Raw genomic sequence first — 16,298 nt, 5'->3', positions numbered from 1 at the left:
AATAAGAATTGACTCCAATAAATGTCAAAGAATGAGGATCAATGTCTAAATATGTTTATTTCTCATGTCTACTGGCACAGGACATCTGAGGTAGTTACAAGATTTAATAATGGTCAAAATTAAAATTTCCGTTTATTCGTAATCTGATTTTCACTGAACTTGGATCACAACATTCATTCTTCCATTCACAGGGACTTGGCACAATTTCCCAACTCCATGTGTTGTTGTCACTATAATACATAAGTATGAACCGTGGGATTGGAATTCAAGCCAAGGTCCTGTGTTTCCACCATGTACATGAATCACTATATCAACTCGCTAGTATGTAAATATTGATGACATCTATATAGTTATTCATTACAAAAATATCTTGTCAGTATATCATTGGAGAAAGAAATATCTTCAACTGATTGTAATTTAAACATGTAAAGTATTACTTTTAATCAATTATCAGAAGAACATCTGAGAGAGGACTATCTTTTACCAACTGTCAGTTGAACATCTGAGAGAGGACTATCTTTTATCAACTGTCAGTTGAACATCTGAGAGAGGACCATCTTTTCCCAACTGTCAGTTGAACATCTGAGAGAGGACTATCTTTTCCCAACTGTCAGTTGAACATCTGAGAGAGGACTATCTTTTACCAACTATCAGTTGAACATCTGAGAGAGGACAATCTTTTACCAACTGTCAGTTGAACATCTGAGAGAGGACTATCTTTTCCCAACTGTCAGTTGAACATCTGAGAGAGGACTATCTTTTCCCAACTGTCAATTGAACATCTGAGAGAGGACGGTCTTTTACCAACTGTCAGTTGAACATCTGAGAGAGGAGTGTCTTTTATCAACTGTCAGTTGAACATCTGAGAGAGGACTATCTTTTACCAACTGTCAGTTGAACATCTGAGAGAGGACTATCTTTTCCCAACTGTCAGTTGAACATCTGAGAGAGGACTATCTTTTCCCAACTGTCAGTTGGACATCTGAGAGAGGACTATCTTTTACCAACTGTCAGTTGAACATCTGAGAGAGGACTATCTTTTCCCAACTGTCAGTTGAACTCTTTTCCCAACTGTCAGTTGAACATCTGAGAGAGGACTATCTTTTCCCAACTGTCAGTTGAACATCTGAGAGAGGACTATCTTTTCCCAACTGTCAGTTGGACATCTGAGAGAGGACTATCTTTTCCCAACTGTCAATTGAACATCTGAGAGAGGACTGTCTTTTACCAACTGTCAGTTGAAGATCTGAGAGAGGACTGTCTTTTACCAACTGTCAGTTGAACATCTGAGAGAGGACTATCTTTTATCAACTGTCAGTTGAACATCTGAGAGAGGACGATCTTTTACCAACTATCAGTTGACCATCATTAAAATACTTTTAATCACAGAATTAATATTAACATTTCAGTAGATACTTCGGAAGGTAACAATAATAAAATATTGACCTTGTATTCATCCATCAGGATGTTGGTCAATACTTCAACAAGAAATTGAGCAAACATTGACAAAGTAATGTATTCAGTGTTCAAATCATTCTGATATGTATACATCTTGATTCACAGTTACACAGATTTTCTTTGGCACCATTTTGATTACTTATTAAACCACCATATTAGATTTGCGTGTAGGACAATTTTATATTTTGTTCAATAAGACTATGCTTCTCGGAGTTTCTTGAATTTCTCCTGAACAGTGCAACAGCCAAGGCAGCCAGACAGACCAAAACTGACAGGCATCCTCCAATAATGAGACCGCTTGTGGACAGAGAACTAACGGAATGCTCGCTGGACTGTTCATTTTTACCCTGGTCTTGATAAGTTTGACCAAAGCCCTTCCTGGAATTGCTATTCTGGTAGGTAGCAAAGTATCTATAATCCTGTGGAAAAAGATAATATCTGTAACAATTTCTCGTTAAATAATCAACGACTTTCTTTTTATTAAAATAGCAAAGGCATAAATTATCTAAACATTGTGTCGAATATTTCTACGTGACGGATAAGGACATGAACATTTCCTTATATAGATACATACCTTGGTTGGGCAGTTAATTGTCTCCCCTGGTTGCCAGAAATCATCCTTTTCATCCACACGCGCGAGCTGAATAGTAAACAAAGTTTATATTTGACAATAACGGAATTGTTGATGAATACCCTTCAAATCGTAAATGTTAATTGTGTTTTGTCAGTGCAATTGCCACAAACACATGTCTGTGTAAAGCAAAGGAAAAACCGACGTGATCAGAATCTTAATTAATATTCAAACCCACTCCACGAAACTAGGGCATAATCTGAAGAAAAAAGCCCATGAAACGGTACTATGAGAACAATACTATCTAATGCGGAAGATTTAAATCAATTCAAATATGAAGCATTTCCCTCACGAAAGCAAGGACAAAACCAGAATATCTACCGTTTGTTCAAACGGTCGTTTCATTTTCAACATGTGTCGTGTCAAAAACGGAAAATATTTACTCATCCTCTTTCCGACATTGCATTCTGACTCTAGGATAAACACATTATGGTCATCAGAACTCCATTTTGTAAAGCTCTTGACAAACTGTTTGAGCATTGTCCATGATGCATGGCGGTTGGTTTTAATCGCGAAGTGATAAAACGTGAAATTGTGATGTTATCACCGAAGACTCGTTTTATAAACCATATTTCGAATCTTTTGATCAAACGTATCAAATAGGATAGAAAGAGCATCAACGGTTAGCACATATTACTTCGAATTAAGTTCACATGCGGATTGTGTTGAATTTAGTTCATATGCGTATTTTGTTGAATAATGAATGAAAATGCATCATATTGTTATTTCAATACTTCGCAGACAGTGTCGTGTCTTACATGTCGTAAAGGCCTGGATGTTTCAACCTACCATATTATTCCACAGAGCTGTGGCAGCAGCTTGGTGACCATCTCTACTCAGATGAAAGCAGTCAGGTGCAAAATATGCCAAATCCGGTTCGCCCCCATCCTACAACATAAACGGTTTTACACTCAATTTACAGTTGAAATGAAGTGTTTTATCATCGAGCCCATCATTTCACAAAAGTAGATAGTTTTATTCATTGCAGAACATTACTACTGCTTGACATAGTTTTCCTGTCACCAACCCGCTTTGGAAGTTCGGTGTTTGTGAAGAATGGTTGTATGATGACCGCGAAATCGTCCTTCTCGAACTGCCCGGACATGACAAGGTCGGTGAGTTGCTGTTGATAAGCATGTACTGCCAACTGCATTTTGTTTTCCTCGTCACTGTTGCGCGGATAAGCTGCACACTGACACAGATACCTGGTAATGTTGAAGATTTATGCTTTACAACTGAAGGTGGTTTATATTTTAATATTTCATCATAAAGAACTAAGAATAATAAAATACTGAGTATCACACTATTTCAAAAGTACGCGAAAAAATTCTTTGAAAGTGAAATTTACACAGGAAAATTGTGACTCATTTCGCATTCTCCATGAAACATACGTCAGTTGGTTAACATATAAAGTGGAGAAAATAGTTCTCGATTTCTATTTAACCGTCGAGGTTAATGGCTGTCTCTTATTTTGTGAAAGTGCAGCTATATATTGCACTTCAAGCTGTTTTTCAATACTTTTCAATACGCGTGTAACATTATTCCATGTAGTACATATTCTATCCTTGTAGTCGTTTTATAGGTTACCAGTAACATATTCATCGTTTGCTTACAGATGGAGTGCGTCACAGACAAGGTTTTGGTTCAGCTCTCTGACGACATTGATGTTGAGGACGGGGACGACGTTTACGAAAGCTCTCGGTACGTGCTGGTAGAGAATATCCAATGTCTGCTTAATGTTGTCCACGTATTTCTCGGGGGCATATTTTGTCTGTAAACACGAACGTTATGTTGATTGCCTGGTTTGGGGAAGTTTGCATACAAAGTTCAGCAAAGTCATATTACCATGGTTACCGTTGATAATATGCCACTTAATGCCCGAATTTAAGACATCAATATTGCATATCATTACATGAACAAGGAAGGATAACGGAAATGATAGAGAAAGTTACTTTTATAAATAACATAACTTTATCCGAAATAACAATATTATATTGATGAGGTTGACTTTCACTGTTTTGAGGAAAAGTTAGATACTTCAACGGGAATTGAAACAGGATTAATCTTAACCGACACGTGTTCGTGTTTATTCTGTGATCAATAGTGTAAAAGTTATATCATCACAATGACAATCATTCCTTATATCATCATAACAGTGGTTTCTTATCAAACTCATCGCGTCTGTTATTTCACAGATTTCCTCTTACTTCATCTTTGCAGTAGCTACACAAATCGTTTCCCCCAATAAACAGAGTGATAAGTTTCCAGTCATTCTCCATGTCAACATCAGGATCGTTTCTCATGCGTTCTAACAAGTCTTCTGCCTCCGCTTGTATCTCGCTTAAACACGAATATATAGACATACATTCGTAAATGTCCGCCTGGTTTTATTTAGATCATGTTTAAAGGGATAGAATATTTAGTCATCAGTTAACACCAAACAAATAAGCGTTTCTGATATAGAATTGGTAGGTAACGTGTGATAAATTGACATGGCTATCTTTTGCACCAAACATAAACATATATTTCTTTCATACTATGCACAACATTTGTAAATAATGTTTTTATGTAACTGATATTTTTACTCGCAAGAAATTCACGATTTTTGTGTTGATATGTTACAATTTGTTAAAAACAGTCGATTTCAATAACATACTCTGATTTAGCACCAGGATCAGCCACATTGAGCCTTGCATTTCTGCTATGAACTCCTCCCGTCCCTACTGAGAACCCCTTTACATCCGGGTTATACTTCTTTATGATGTCTATGAAATAGATCAGCACAAACATGTTACTTATAAGTAAACTTTAATATAGAAACGATCGACGGCTATGGGGAATAGCGTTGCTGCTGTGTTTGGTCATACCTGGTCCGATTAGTGAGGTGCTGTTCAATGCAAAGTGAGCCTTTCGGATTTATCAAAGCTTGTTTTAATTGCAAGGTAGTATTAATAATGAGGCGAACTTAATAATATGAGGCACACAATACAGGGACATGTAGAGAATATTTGGTACTGTAGTGATCTTAATAGCGATTGGTCATAACATTGATGTGGACTTTAAGCGTGGATTCATTATGCTGTTTAATATTAAAGAGGAATAAAAACTTACTGGGGACTGTTATCTCCTCTTCGAAGTTACCGTCGCCTCCCACGCTTAAAATGAAAATGATAGATTAGCTATCTATTGCACCTTCGTCGTAACAACTCCAGGACGAGATCTTACTTAAGTATTACCTTTATATTTGATCAGGGACGTATAATTGATATATGAATTATATGTCCCTGATTTTATTAACCAATGGATTTCAATTGACTAACAACATATAGACCGACAGAGCGCTCTGGATGAACCACTAGACCTGTAATAGATGGCAGCTCACCTCCATGACAGTCCCCGCCACTGTGTCAGCAACCCTATAGGTGTGAGGGCCTTGATTCCAGTTCCTGCCTGCAAATGTCGCCGAAAATTATAAAACACGATTCTACACCACACAATGATTTCAACCCTTTAAAAGCACTTTCAGCCCTTGAATAGTTTTATAACTTTTTAATTAATTTTTCACGCAAACGATATTGCATAAATTATTTTATGTGTGTTTTTTAGGAGTGATACCTTTGAATTACTTTAACAGAATCTTCTAGGGAAAGCGCTGCCAAATAAATATGTAAAATCGACAATATGGAATTATTTCATATTTATACTGTTTAATAGAAATGATGATAGAATAAAAAAACAAATTTTAATGCAAATCACATAATGCTGGTATAGAAATAAAATTATCCACAAACATTTGTATATAGATAGATATTGAAAATATCAATATACAGGAAAAACCCGCACGCGTTTTGAATTGATGTGAATAATACAAAGTGAAAATCGCAAGACATCTCAAAGAGCGGTTCATATATCAACATAGTGCACATGCACCCTTTTCAAAAGCGAAAAGAAAATTAATAACTAGCATTACAGTCTGCTGAACAGCTATACAAAAGTACTTACTGTGATAGAATCACCAATAGCAGCTACAACCTTGATATCTGAGGGTGTTAACTTGTTCACTGAAAATAAATTCTCTAATTATGTACCCGATACAAAAATGAATAAGCACAAATTGTAAAGATATGTTTATACAAATCCATGTTCAAGATTATCTTTACTGATAAGAATATAAACATGTAATGATAACACATCACTTTAAATTGTTTATTACAAGGTCGTAACCAAAATAACATTATGCAAGTTCAATGGGCTGCAAATGTGAAGAAAAATAAGATATACTCTTCATTATAGGCATGTAAGTAGACCAGGTGACTCACCTGATGTAGCTGGGCTCAGTGGTTCGAGTACCTCACATGGGAAATCCTGTCTGGCAGCTAGAACCTAACGAAGTAGACAAACTGTAGATGATAATGGACAGCCTGGTGACGGTAGTCAAGTGTGTCGCATTTGCTGATGATAATCAGTGTGTACATAACATTAACAATGCGTATTAGGTAATGCTGCTGTTTTTTTATGTGTCTCAAAAATTCAAAATGAAACCTAAAACGATTAAGTCAAGTCATTAATAACGTATGGGAACTGAAGCGATCGAGGTTCGTTCACCGTTATCGTATTACCGTTAAAAATAATAGGGATATATCATCTACAAGACAAAATGGCTGATTGGGTGTGTCCAAATAAAGTGATATCTGAAAGTAATTATGTACAAACCAAATTCCAATTGAATTGAAATGCAATCCTTAACTTTGATGTTGAAGGAATTCAAGCCAGCTCTTTTAATAAGAAAGTATTGAATTTTGAATATGTAAAGTCAATGAAACTCAAGTTGCATAGCAACCGTTTTTAGGTACGCGACATTCTATTTTGACCAGTAGAAAATGAAAGTAATTCCGAGGAAGTTATTTCATTCAGGAGACATTGTATTATGTATAAGGTACAATCGGTAGAAGTAAGTACCCTTGACCCTTAAACTTCTAAAAGGAAACCCCGTATGAAAGGAAAGTTTAACTTGAAAGACTCAACGGACAAGTTATCGTGTAAGCGGTGACGACTGATGCTGACCAAATGAGTCCCTATTGACGACACAAAGATGTGATTTGTCCTTACCGACTGTCTGTTGACCCAAGACTTCATGTGGTCATCGAACTCACGGAGGAAAGTTTCATTGTTTTCTTGCTTGAGGAGGAAATCTCTGTATTGTGAAAAATCAGCAGCTGTATAGAAATACAAAGAACATAGGTCGGTTATAAGGAATATTATAGTTTACTCTGATTTAGATGTACATTGTATTAAAGATTCTACTTATATAACACTTATTCATGTCCGTGGTGTATGATATATCAAGCAGAATATCCCATGTGTCAAAAAAGGATAATTTACATTATATATCAAACAGAGTGCTAGACATATATGAAGATATATCTCGCTAAATTGCATCCTATGTACGTGACCTTTTTCAACTATGATCTTAGAACCTTTTTTCCGAGGGAAAAACATTAAAAACATCAAAAACGTCTTTTAATGCTTAAATCATTTTCCATATGTGAATATGATATTGAAGATGTGACCAGTTTTCGGAAATAAACATAGTAAGTGTCCATGAGCTCCCTTCCTGGGGTGTGCTCTTCTTTTCATGTATAAAATGACGTAATGTTTTGTAGTTTTTTGCTTTATTATAACATACGTCATTCTTTTCCAAAACGGTAGCATTTTCCAAAATTATTTCATCGGAATATAATGCAATAACATATTTCCTTCTTTTCTAATATAAATGTAAGTATGATCACCATGCTTTATTTAATTCATTACTAATACAGCATACATCATCCTTTATACTGGAAACATATGATAATCTCCTCATTTCGTCTACCATGCAATCTTTTAGATACACCTAATTTCATATACAATATAACGTTAAATGTTGTATTTTCGTGGGCTTCTTATTCGATAAAAAGATTGATTTCGTGGATAATTATAGTAAAAACGTCTATTTATACTAATTTTAACAGTTCGTAGACATGAATTCATGGATTAAGAGCACACAAGAAATAATCACAAATAAAACAAAATTTAATGAGTTCTCGTTAGAAAACAACGAAATATATCCCTTCTACATTATCACTATGGTTTATCTTAATTTATAGGTATGCTTGTGATAGCAGGTTACCTTTTATAAAACGAGACGACAAAAATGAGTTTTCTGATATTAAGAAATGAAATGTGATACGATTTACATTTCTCTTGAAAATTGTTTGATTTTAAATTGTTGAACAGTCAGTTGATATTTGATCTAGGATGGAATGGCATTGATAACCGATTTAAAAAAGTACGTTTTATTTCCTGTTAAAATGTTTGTAGCATAGCAAAATGCATAAGACAGGCTATGTTTGAAGTATTGGTTTGAGGTTTGTTCCTTGAATCAATGTTAAAGTTGTTTCGTCATACCATATATTTTAAATATAGCTACTGCATATATATATTTCACTATTTAAATATGGTTTATCTTAATTTATTTTTTAAAGCTATTTTTCACATAACTATGCTTGTGATAGCAGGTTACCTTTTTATAAAACGTGACGACAAAAATGAGTTTTCTGATATTAAAACATGAAATGTGATACGATTTACATTTCTTCTGAAAAATTTTTGATTTCAAGTTGTTGTACAGGCAGTTAATATTAGATCTAGAAAGGAATGTCATTGATAACCGATTTAAAAAAGTAAGTTTATTTCCTGTTAAAAAGATTGTAGCATAGCAAAGTGCATAACACAGGCTATGTTTGAAGTATTGGTTTGGGGTTTGTTCCTTGAATCAATGTTAAAGTTGTCTCGTCATACCATATATTTTAAACATGCCTCGTACATTTAACTATTTCCTTCTGATATTTCATGTTATTTATATATGGCATGGCTATTCATACTGATAAAATAACAGAAATCATGTATAACGTGTTTTAAAGCTATTTTTCACGTCACCAAATCCGTTGGCCTCTGTTAAGCTGGTCACCAGATTAAGGCTTAATGTACATAAATGTTTTATTGTTACCATCTGGGTCGAGTGTACAAACATTATACTTACCCACATATACAGAGAAGACAAACACCAGCAGGACTGAGGACCTCATTTTTTGATAACTCACTTCGACTGCTAGATGAAAACCAAGTGACTACTGACCATCACCAATGGCTAGCTACGTATCAATGCCTTTTTGTACAGGGCTTATGACACGGAATACACCCAGTCCTCATTGTGTCACTACAAGGATGTAATCAAACATAGCAGGTTGATATCATATTAGATACGTTATCACAAACTGTCACTGGTTTGTACAATTATCATTTCAACTGCACTGATTTCAAGGCGGTCCATAACCTGAATAAGGCAAGAGTTATATACAGGTATACACTCGTGGGTATCTAGGTCACATGACAACAATAAATTAAGTCATGTGGTGGGATTCAAACAATGTATATGTGCTGATGTGTTTATATATACAAACAGTTGGTGATAAAATGCTGATGATGATGACGACACAATGACCACAGTCACGTTTTGATACATACATATGAGGATTGATAGGTAGATTCTGATATCCTGTGTAGTATGTGTATAAGGCATAAACGTGACTTGTGACACCGCGACTTGCTCTAAATAATACACACGTGTAATTCAAAATATCGATCCAGATCGATTGAGTAGTTTGTGTAAGGCACCGAAATACTATAGTACAATACTATGGACTCTTAAGACAAGGAACACATTTATATACATGTTTATTGGAAACAATTGAGATTGACCTAATTTCCAGACAACCTTAGTGACCTACATATGTATTCAAAAATAAACCATTCGACTAGGTATAAACATGTACAAACACACGTTAAGTAAACATCTTTAGCTATGTTTTCATGCTACGGTTTGTTATGGAGGTTACAGAGCCCAGTTTCCGACTCCAATTCGTCATTCGCTCCTTTCTCGTATTGTGTTCTTTTGGTAACAGGCGCTATAACATGTCTACTTCGTAACAATGATTAGAGTGGATGTTCATGTTGTAAGTCGTTCAGATTTTGTCACTCATACATTGTTCAATGTCTACCTCCCTCCTACACTGTTCATTGCCTACCTGCCTCATACACTGTTCATTGCCTACCTTACTCGTACACTGTTCATTGCCTACCTGCCTCATACACTGTTCATTGCCTAACTCTCTCATACACTGTTCATTGTCTACCTCCCTCATAAACTGTTCATCCCTACCTCCCTCATGCACTGTTCATCCCTACCTCCCTCATACACTGTTCATCCCTACCTCCCACTTACACTGTTCATTGCCTACCTGCCTCATACACTGTTCATTGCCTACCTCCCTAATACAATGTTCATTGCCTTCCTTACTCATACACTGTTCATTGCCTACCTCCCTCATACACTGTTCATTGCCTACCTCCCTCATACACAGTTCATTGCCTACCTCCCTCATACACTGTTCATTGCCTACCTCCCTTATATACTGTTCATTGTCTACCTCCCTCATACACTGTTCATTGCCTACCTCCCTCATACACTGTTCATTGCCTACCTCCCACTTACACTGTTCATTGCCTACCTCCCTCATATACTGTTCATTGCCTACCTCCCTTATATACTGTTCATTGCCCACCTTCTATATACACTGTTCATTGCCTACCTCTCCCATGCACTGTTCATCGCCTACCCCCCACTTACACTGTTCATTGCCTACCTTCTATATACACTGTTCATTGCCTCCCTCCCTCATACACTGTTTATTGTCTACCTCCATATACACTGTTCATTGCCTACCTCCCCTATGCACTGTTCATTGCCTACCTCCCTCTTACACTGTTCATTGTCTACCACCCTCATACACTGTTCATCGTCTACCCCCTCATACACTCTTCATCGTCTACCGCCCTCATACAATGTTCATTGCCTTCCTTACTCATACACTGTTCATTGCCTACCTCCCTCATACACTGTTCATTGCCTACCTCCCTCATACACAGTTCATTGCCTACCTCCCTCATACACTGTTCATTGCCTACCTCCCTTATATACTGTTCATTGTCTACCTCCCTCATACACTGTTCATTGCCTACCTCCCTCATACACAGTTCATTGCCAACCTCCCACATACACTGTTCATTGCCTACCTCCCTTATATACTGTTCATTGTCTACCTCCCTCATACACTGTTCATTGCCTACCTCCCTCATACACTGTTCATTGCCTACCTCCCACTTACACTGTTCATTGCCTACCTCCCTCATACACTGTTCATTGCCTACCTCCCTTATATACTGTTCATTGCCCACCTTCTATATACACTGTTCATTGCCTACCTCTCCCATGCACTGTTCATCGCCTACCTCCCACTTACACTGTTCATTGCCTACCTCCCACTTACACTGTTCATTGCCTACCTCCCTCATACACTGTTCATTGCCTACCTCCCTCATACACTGTTCATTGCCTACCTCCCTCATACACTGTTCATTGCCTACCTCCCTCATACACTGTTCATTGCCTACCTCCCTCATACACTGTTCATTGCCTACCTCCCTCATACACTGTTCATTGCCTACCTCCCTTATATACTGTTCATTGTCTACCTCCCTCATACACTGTTCATTGCCTACCTCCCTCATACACTGTTCATTGCCTACCTCCCTTATATACTGTTCATTGCCTACCTCCCTCATACACTGTTCATTGCCTACCTCCCTCATACACTGTCCATTGCCTACCTCCTTCATACACTGTTCATTGCCTACCTCCCACTTACACTGTTCATTGCCTACCTCCCTCATACACTGTTCATTGCCTACCTCCCTTATATACTGTTCATTGCCCACCTTCTATATACACTGTTCATTGCCTACCTCTCCCATGCACTGTTCATCGCCTACCTCCCACTTACACTGTTCATTGCCTACCTCCCACTTACACTGTTCATTGCCTACCTCTCTCATACACTGTTCATTGTTTACCTCCCTCATACACTGTTCATTGCCTACCTCCCTCATACACTGTTCATTGCCTACCTCCCTCATACACAGTTCATTGCCTACCTCCCTCATACACTGTTCATTGCCTACCTCCCTTATATACTGTTCATTGTCTACCTCCCTCATACACTGTTCATTGCCTACCTCCCTCATACACTGTTCATTGCCTACCTCCCTCATACACTCTTCATTGTGTACCTCCCTTATACACTGTTCCTTGCCCACCTTCCTTATACACTGTTCATTGCCCACCTCCCTTATACACTGTTCCTTGCCCACGTCCACATAAATTAAATCTAAACTACATGTGATCCTGCTATATCTCTCCAAAACTCATTTTTAACATATTATTATTGTTATAGTTACAAATAATAATAGTTTCCAAACTATAAATTATGTTCAACATTTAATTTCGACTATCTCATGTTAACTTTAAAGCTAGTGTCTATAGACGGACTTTCTACTTCTGTGTCAAATCTTTAAGTTGGCTGCTATCCATATAGACAGACTTTCTATTTTGTCATGTTAACCCCAATGCTACTAGTTTTACCTACAGAATGACTTTCTATTTCCCTTCTCCCTATGGTACTATAGATAGAACTCAGGCATGTGTTAACACCTCCCTGGAGAGTGTAGAAAACATAAAATACAGAATTGTGACGTAATTTCTAATGTGTTATCCATTAATGTAATTATTTAGAATCGCTTGATATTTCAATATGTCTAAGGATTGACATCCCACTTATGATTTCAAACTTCATGAAGAAAATATGTACCAGGGAGAGTTGGTAGGAATAATTTTTCCTGCATATCTAAATCAACATATGAAACGCCCAAAGGAAATTAAAGTGAACACCACTTTTTATTTTCGTATAACATCTAATTTGGTAAAAATTCGACATCTCTTTTAATCATTTAATCAGTTGTTATGCATCAGCGCATATCCACACTGTTCGGAAAATTATGCAATTTTATGGTTTAGAAGTCCGATGAAGCTATGTGTGTTCACTTCGGGGAATGAAAAGTGCATCCATAAAATATAGAGTTTTGTGAATTTTTAAAATTTATTTCTGCATATTTATGTGCTTGTACTTTAATGTGTACATGTTGAAAACCCGTGTAAAATGTGATAATGCAATCTCGCTGAAGCGTGAAGTAAACACAGTAGTGGTCCGGCGCCAATTTTGGAAACTAAATCAATGCGCCGAGCCTTTTTTCACTGCGTATATGCTACTTTATTCGTGGTCAGACTACACCAAGCTGAAGAAGGGAGAAATGTTAACATAATACAATTCAATAATACGTGTACACCAAAAGATTTCGCTAAATGCAAAAACACATCGCCATACCTAATGAAACCAGAAACCTGTAAACGACTCTGGATCTTTGGGAAGAAACACTGAATTATTATTAGTTCTTTACTAGCTTGATGTTCCTAGTTGGATTCTCTAAATCTGGTAACCAGCTGGAAATGATGAATCCTTAGTTTGCAAACATTCCTACGTAGGTAGGAAGACACTCATTTTATTGTGCAACTAATGTTTGGAGTCTACTGGTACATACGGCAAAGTAGGATCTAACCCTTTCGCTCCTTTACAATGAGAAAATGTTTATCGGACTGTTAATTTACAATTTTCTTGGACATCATCAATAGGTAGTCTTGTTAGGAGAATGTATCATTTGGAGACAATTATTTTCACGAAGTTCAACTGGTGCTCGATAGTATGCCTGACGATTTCGTTCTAACTACATCGTTCTCGTTTTGACAAGACTGAATTATTCTTTCGGATGTATGGAAATCTATAAAATTCTGTTTCGTTGCAGAAAACAGTCATAGCTAATACTAGCACCAATTCATAATATACAGATTTTGAAGCATTTAGTAATAACTTCTTTATAAAAATATAACATTGTCATTTTGTACTGAAGTTTGTCAATTACGTTCTCACGGAAAACAATTCAGTTGGTTTTCATACAGACAGATGCCAGTGTTTGAAGGCCGCACAAAAACATGAAGAAGTTAGCAAGAAGTATGAAATAAGAAATTAAACCGAGACTTACGAGAAATGCGAAATTAGGAAATTACACCGACTGCAAATTGCTCATTTGAAGTACAGTAATGTCACTTGACCAGACGGCTGTTGTTCAAGGGCAGAAAATGCGGTTTTCCAAAGCACGAGATTCACACTTCTAGTACTTTCCTTTGTTGGCGTTTTTATCGATGTTCAGTTTCATTTTGTTGACATGTCGGAATTCTCGACATTCAGAGCAACAAGGAAGCGTATACTTTTGTTGATGGTAATACACAGTACTTTATCCTGCCGTTTCCATTTCTAGACCAACTAAGACTAATCTCCATCCATACTCCTCTTTCTGTACGTTCCTGATCTACCGCTTGCAATTTGCTACGATAACTTATTATTAATTAGGTTCCTTTGTTCAAATTCTATGGCAGATCATGCCAAACAAGAGATTCCAGAGGGATCTTTATTTGCTTTTGGACATTTGTTCTCCCTTTTTTTTCTACTTTTGCTCTTCAAAAATTTGAGCATTCCATGGCAGAAATAGCGAAGATAATCTTTAAATGCCAAATCCAAGATGGTCGCATAACATACGTCATTGAAAAAATTCAAGATGGCCGCATGTCAACCATTGTGTTTTTTCTGACCAGTCCTAAACTCCAACGGGCTCAAAAAATGGACCATGGTGACACTACATATGAAATTTTACAAACATCCATTCAGTACTCCCCCGAACAACAAGGCTTTCATCCTTGCCTACAAGATTGATTAATATAAGCTTATGTTTTGTTTAAATAAACAAGGTTTATTGATAAAGAGTGCCTTTTAAGCAATCCATGTATAATTTGATTCGACTTACAATCAAAACGCCAATCGAGTACTGCTATGATCCTTGCAAGTAACAAGAGCTAATCCAATACATTTCCCGACTGCTCTGACGGAGGAAACCGTACCCACACCTTATCTAATTCTAACAAAAGCATCAATCTAGGACAGGACTGCTGCACCATATACAAAATCTACTCTTTATGACTGTAGAACGCTTCAGGACTAATATGGATAGAAGTATCCTGTTTTGGAACATTTCCCTCGATCTCCCCTTCTGGGCCCCGTGTACTGATTGAGAAATAAGGATAAAGTCACTTTCCCCATCATCAGGAGACAAAATCTCAAACAGCCGTATCATTCCAGTCGTTTAATCAATCTCTCCCAGAGTGCATTGCAGTATCCCAATACATCTCTGTAAATGGCTCATGCCATTTCAAGATTCTTGAAAAACGGATTTGTGTCAACTCATAAAGCATTTGATTATTTTTTTCTTTTTGTTATTAGTATCATGATTTTGAAAATAGATGTTTTGTTAATTTGGAAAATGACTACATTGACTTATATGGGTTGTTATGGATTATATCGCGGAAGATTAATTTTGAGTAAACAGTCACAACCGTCGTATTACCATCGTGTATTTTTACTTTTCAGCTACCGACATGTCCATGTAATATCATTGATAACTGGTGGTATTCTGCCTAGAATACTGGCACATAACCTCTCAATAAACGCAGACGTTTTTTTAAGCTACACAACAGTCTACAGTCGTGTCCTTCGTTGGTTTTGGCCGACGTCAAACTTTGGTCCTTACCCTGAGGTCAACTCTTTGAAGTCCACGAGCCGTTTGCAGAGGTGTATTGTGACTTAAGGAAAGATAACTGTGGTAGCGATTGTCGATTCATCAGAATCCTCAAAATTATCTCGTATATCAAAATAATTAGAACGAAGGGAAATGACTCGTACTTATATTTTGAATTAGATGATCTCCTCTGAACTATTTATTTTAGTCCCATATAACCTACATACACATCTCCGCCCACAAAATAAAATTGGGAATACACAATTTTACCATGGGTGTACAAGATTACAATAAAAAATGAAAATGAAAATGTAAATGGAGTATCTGAATCAGGTAAATACTAGGAATAGTAGTAAACCATATGTACTTTGTGACCATCATAAGTAAAGAAATGTGAAAAATTTTATTTGAAAAATGTTGAAATCAAAATACCTTTATGTATTATTTCAAATTATGTGTCACTCATTTACAGAGCAATTAATAAATGCTATTCCATTGCAACCACTGAAAATAGCAAATAATAAAAATTATC

At 36.7% G+C, this 16,298-nt stretch overlaps 1 protein-coding gene across 1 annotated transcript; it reads right to left on the bottom strand.

The window, feature by feature from the left end:
- Nucleotides 1-1,100: 1,100 nt before the first annotated feature.
- On the bottom strand, nt 1,101-9,216 carry LOC132550852 (phospholipase B1, membrane-associated-like). Its single transcript, XM_060214944.1, has 13 exons — nt 9,171-9,216; nt 7,199-7,305; nt 6,409-6,472; nt 6,092-6,150; nt 5,472-5,539; nt 5,201-5,244; nt 4,746-4,854; nt 4,297-4,429; nt 3,703-3,860; nt 3,117-3,294; nt 2,879-2,977; nt 2,033-2,098; nt 1,101-1,877 (listed from the first exon to the last, which is right to left on the bottom strand). The coding sequence occupies exons 1-13, from the start codon at nt 9,214-9,216 to the stop codon at nt 1,614-1,616; spliced, it is 1,395 nt and encodes a 464-aa protein (XP_060070927.1). The 3' UTR covers nt 1,101-1,613.
- Between the last annotated feature and the right edge of the window lie 7,082 nt (nt 9,217-16,298).

Source organism: Ylistrum balloti, unplaced genomic scaffold, assembly GCF_031769215.1.
Source record: "Ylistrum balloti isolate Yb309-2 unplaced genomic scaffold, AGI_CSIRO_Ybal_v1 Utg370152, whole genome shotgun sequence".
NCBI lineage: Eukaryota > Metazoa > Mollusca > Bivalvia > Pectinida > Pectinidae > Ylistrum > Ylistrum balloti.
This window is presented reverse-complemented; position numbering and strand designations above follow the sequence as displayed.

Excerpts from the sequence above, each read along its gene's own strand:
- LOC132550852 (XM_060214944.1), bottom strand. The coding sequence starts at position 9,216 with ATGAGGTCCTCAGTCCTGCTGGTGTTTGTCTTCTCTGTATATGTGG. Across the intron at positions 4,855-5,200 it reads AGAGGAGATAACAGTCCCCA|ACATCATAAAGAAGTATAAC; the intron begins GTAAGTTTTTAT and ends TCTATTTCATAG. Across the intron at positions 2,978-3,116 it reads ACACCGAACTTCCAAAGCGG|GATGGGGGCGAACCGGATTT; the intron begins GTTGGTGACAGG and ends TTTATGTTGTAG.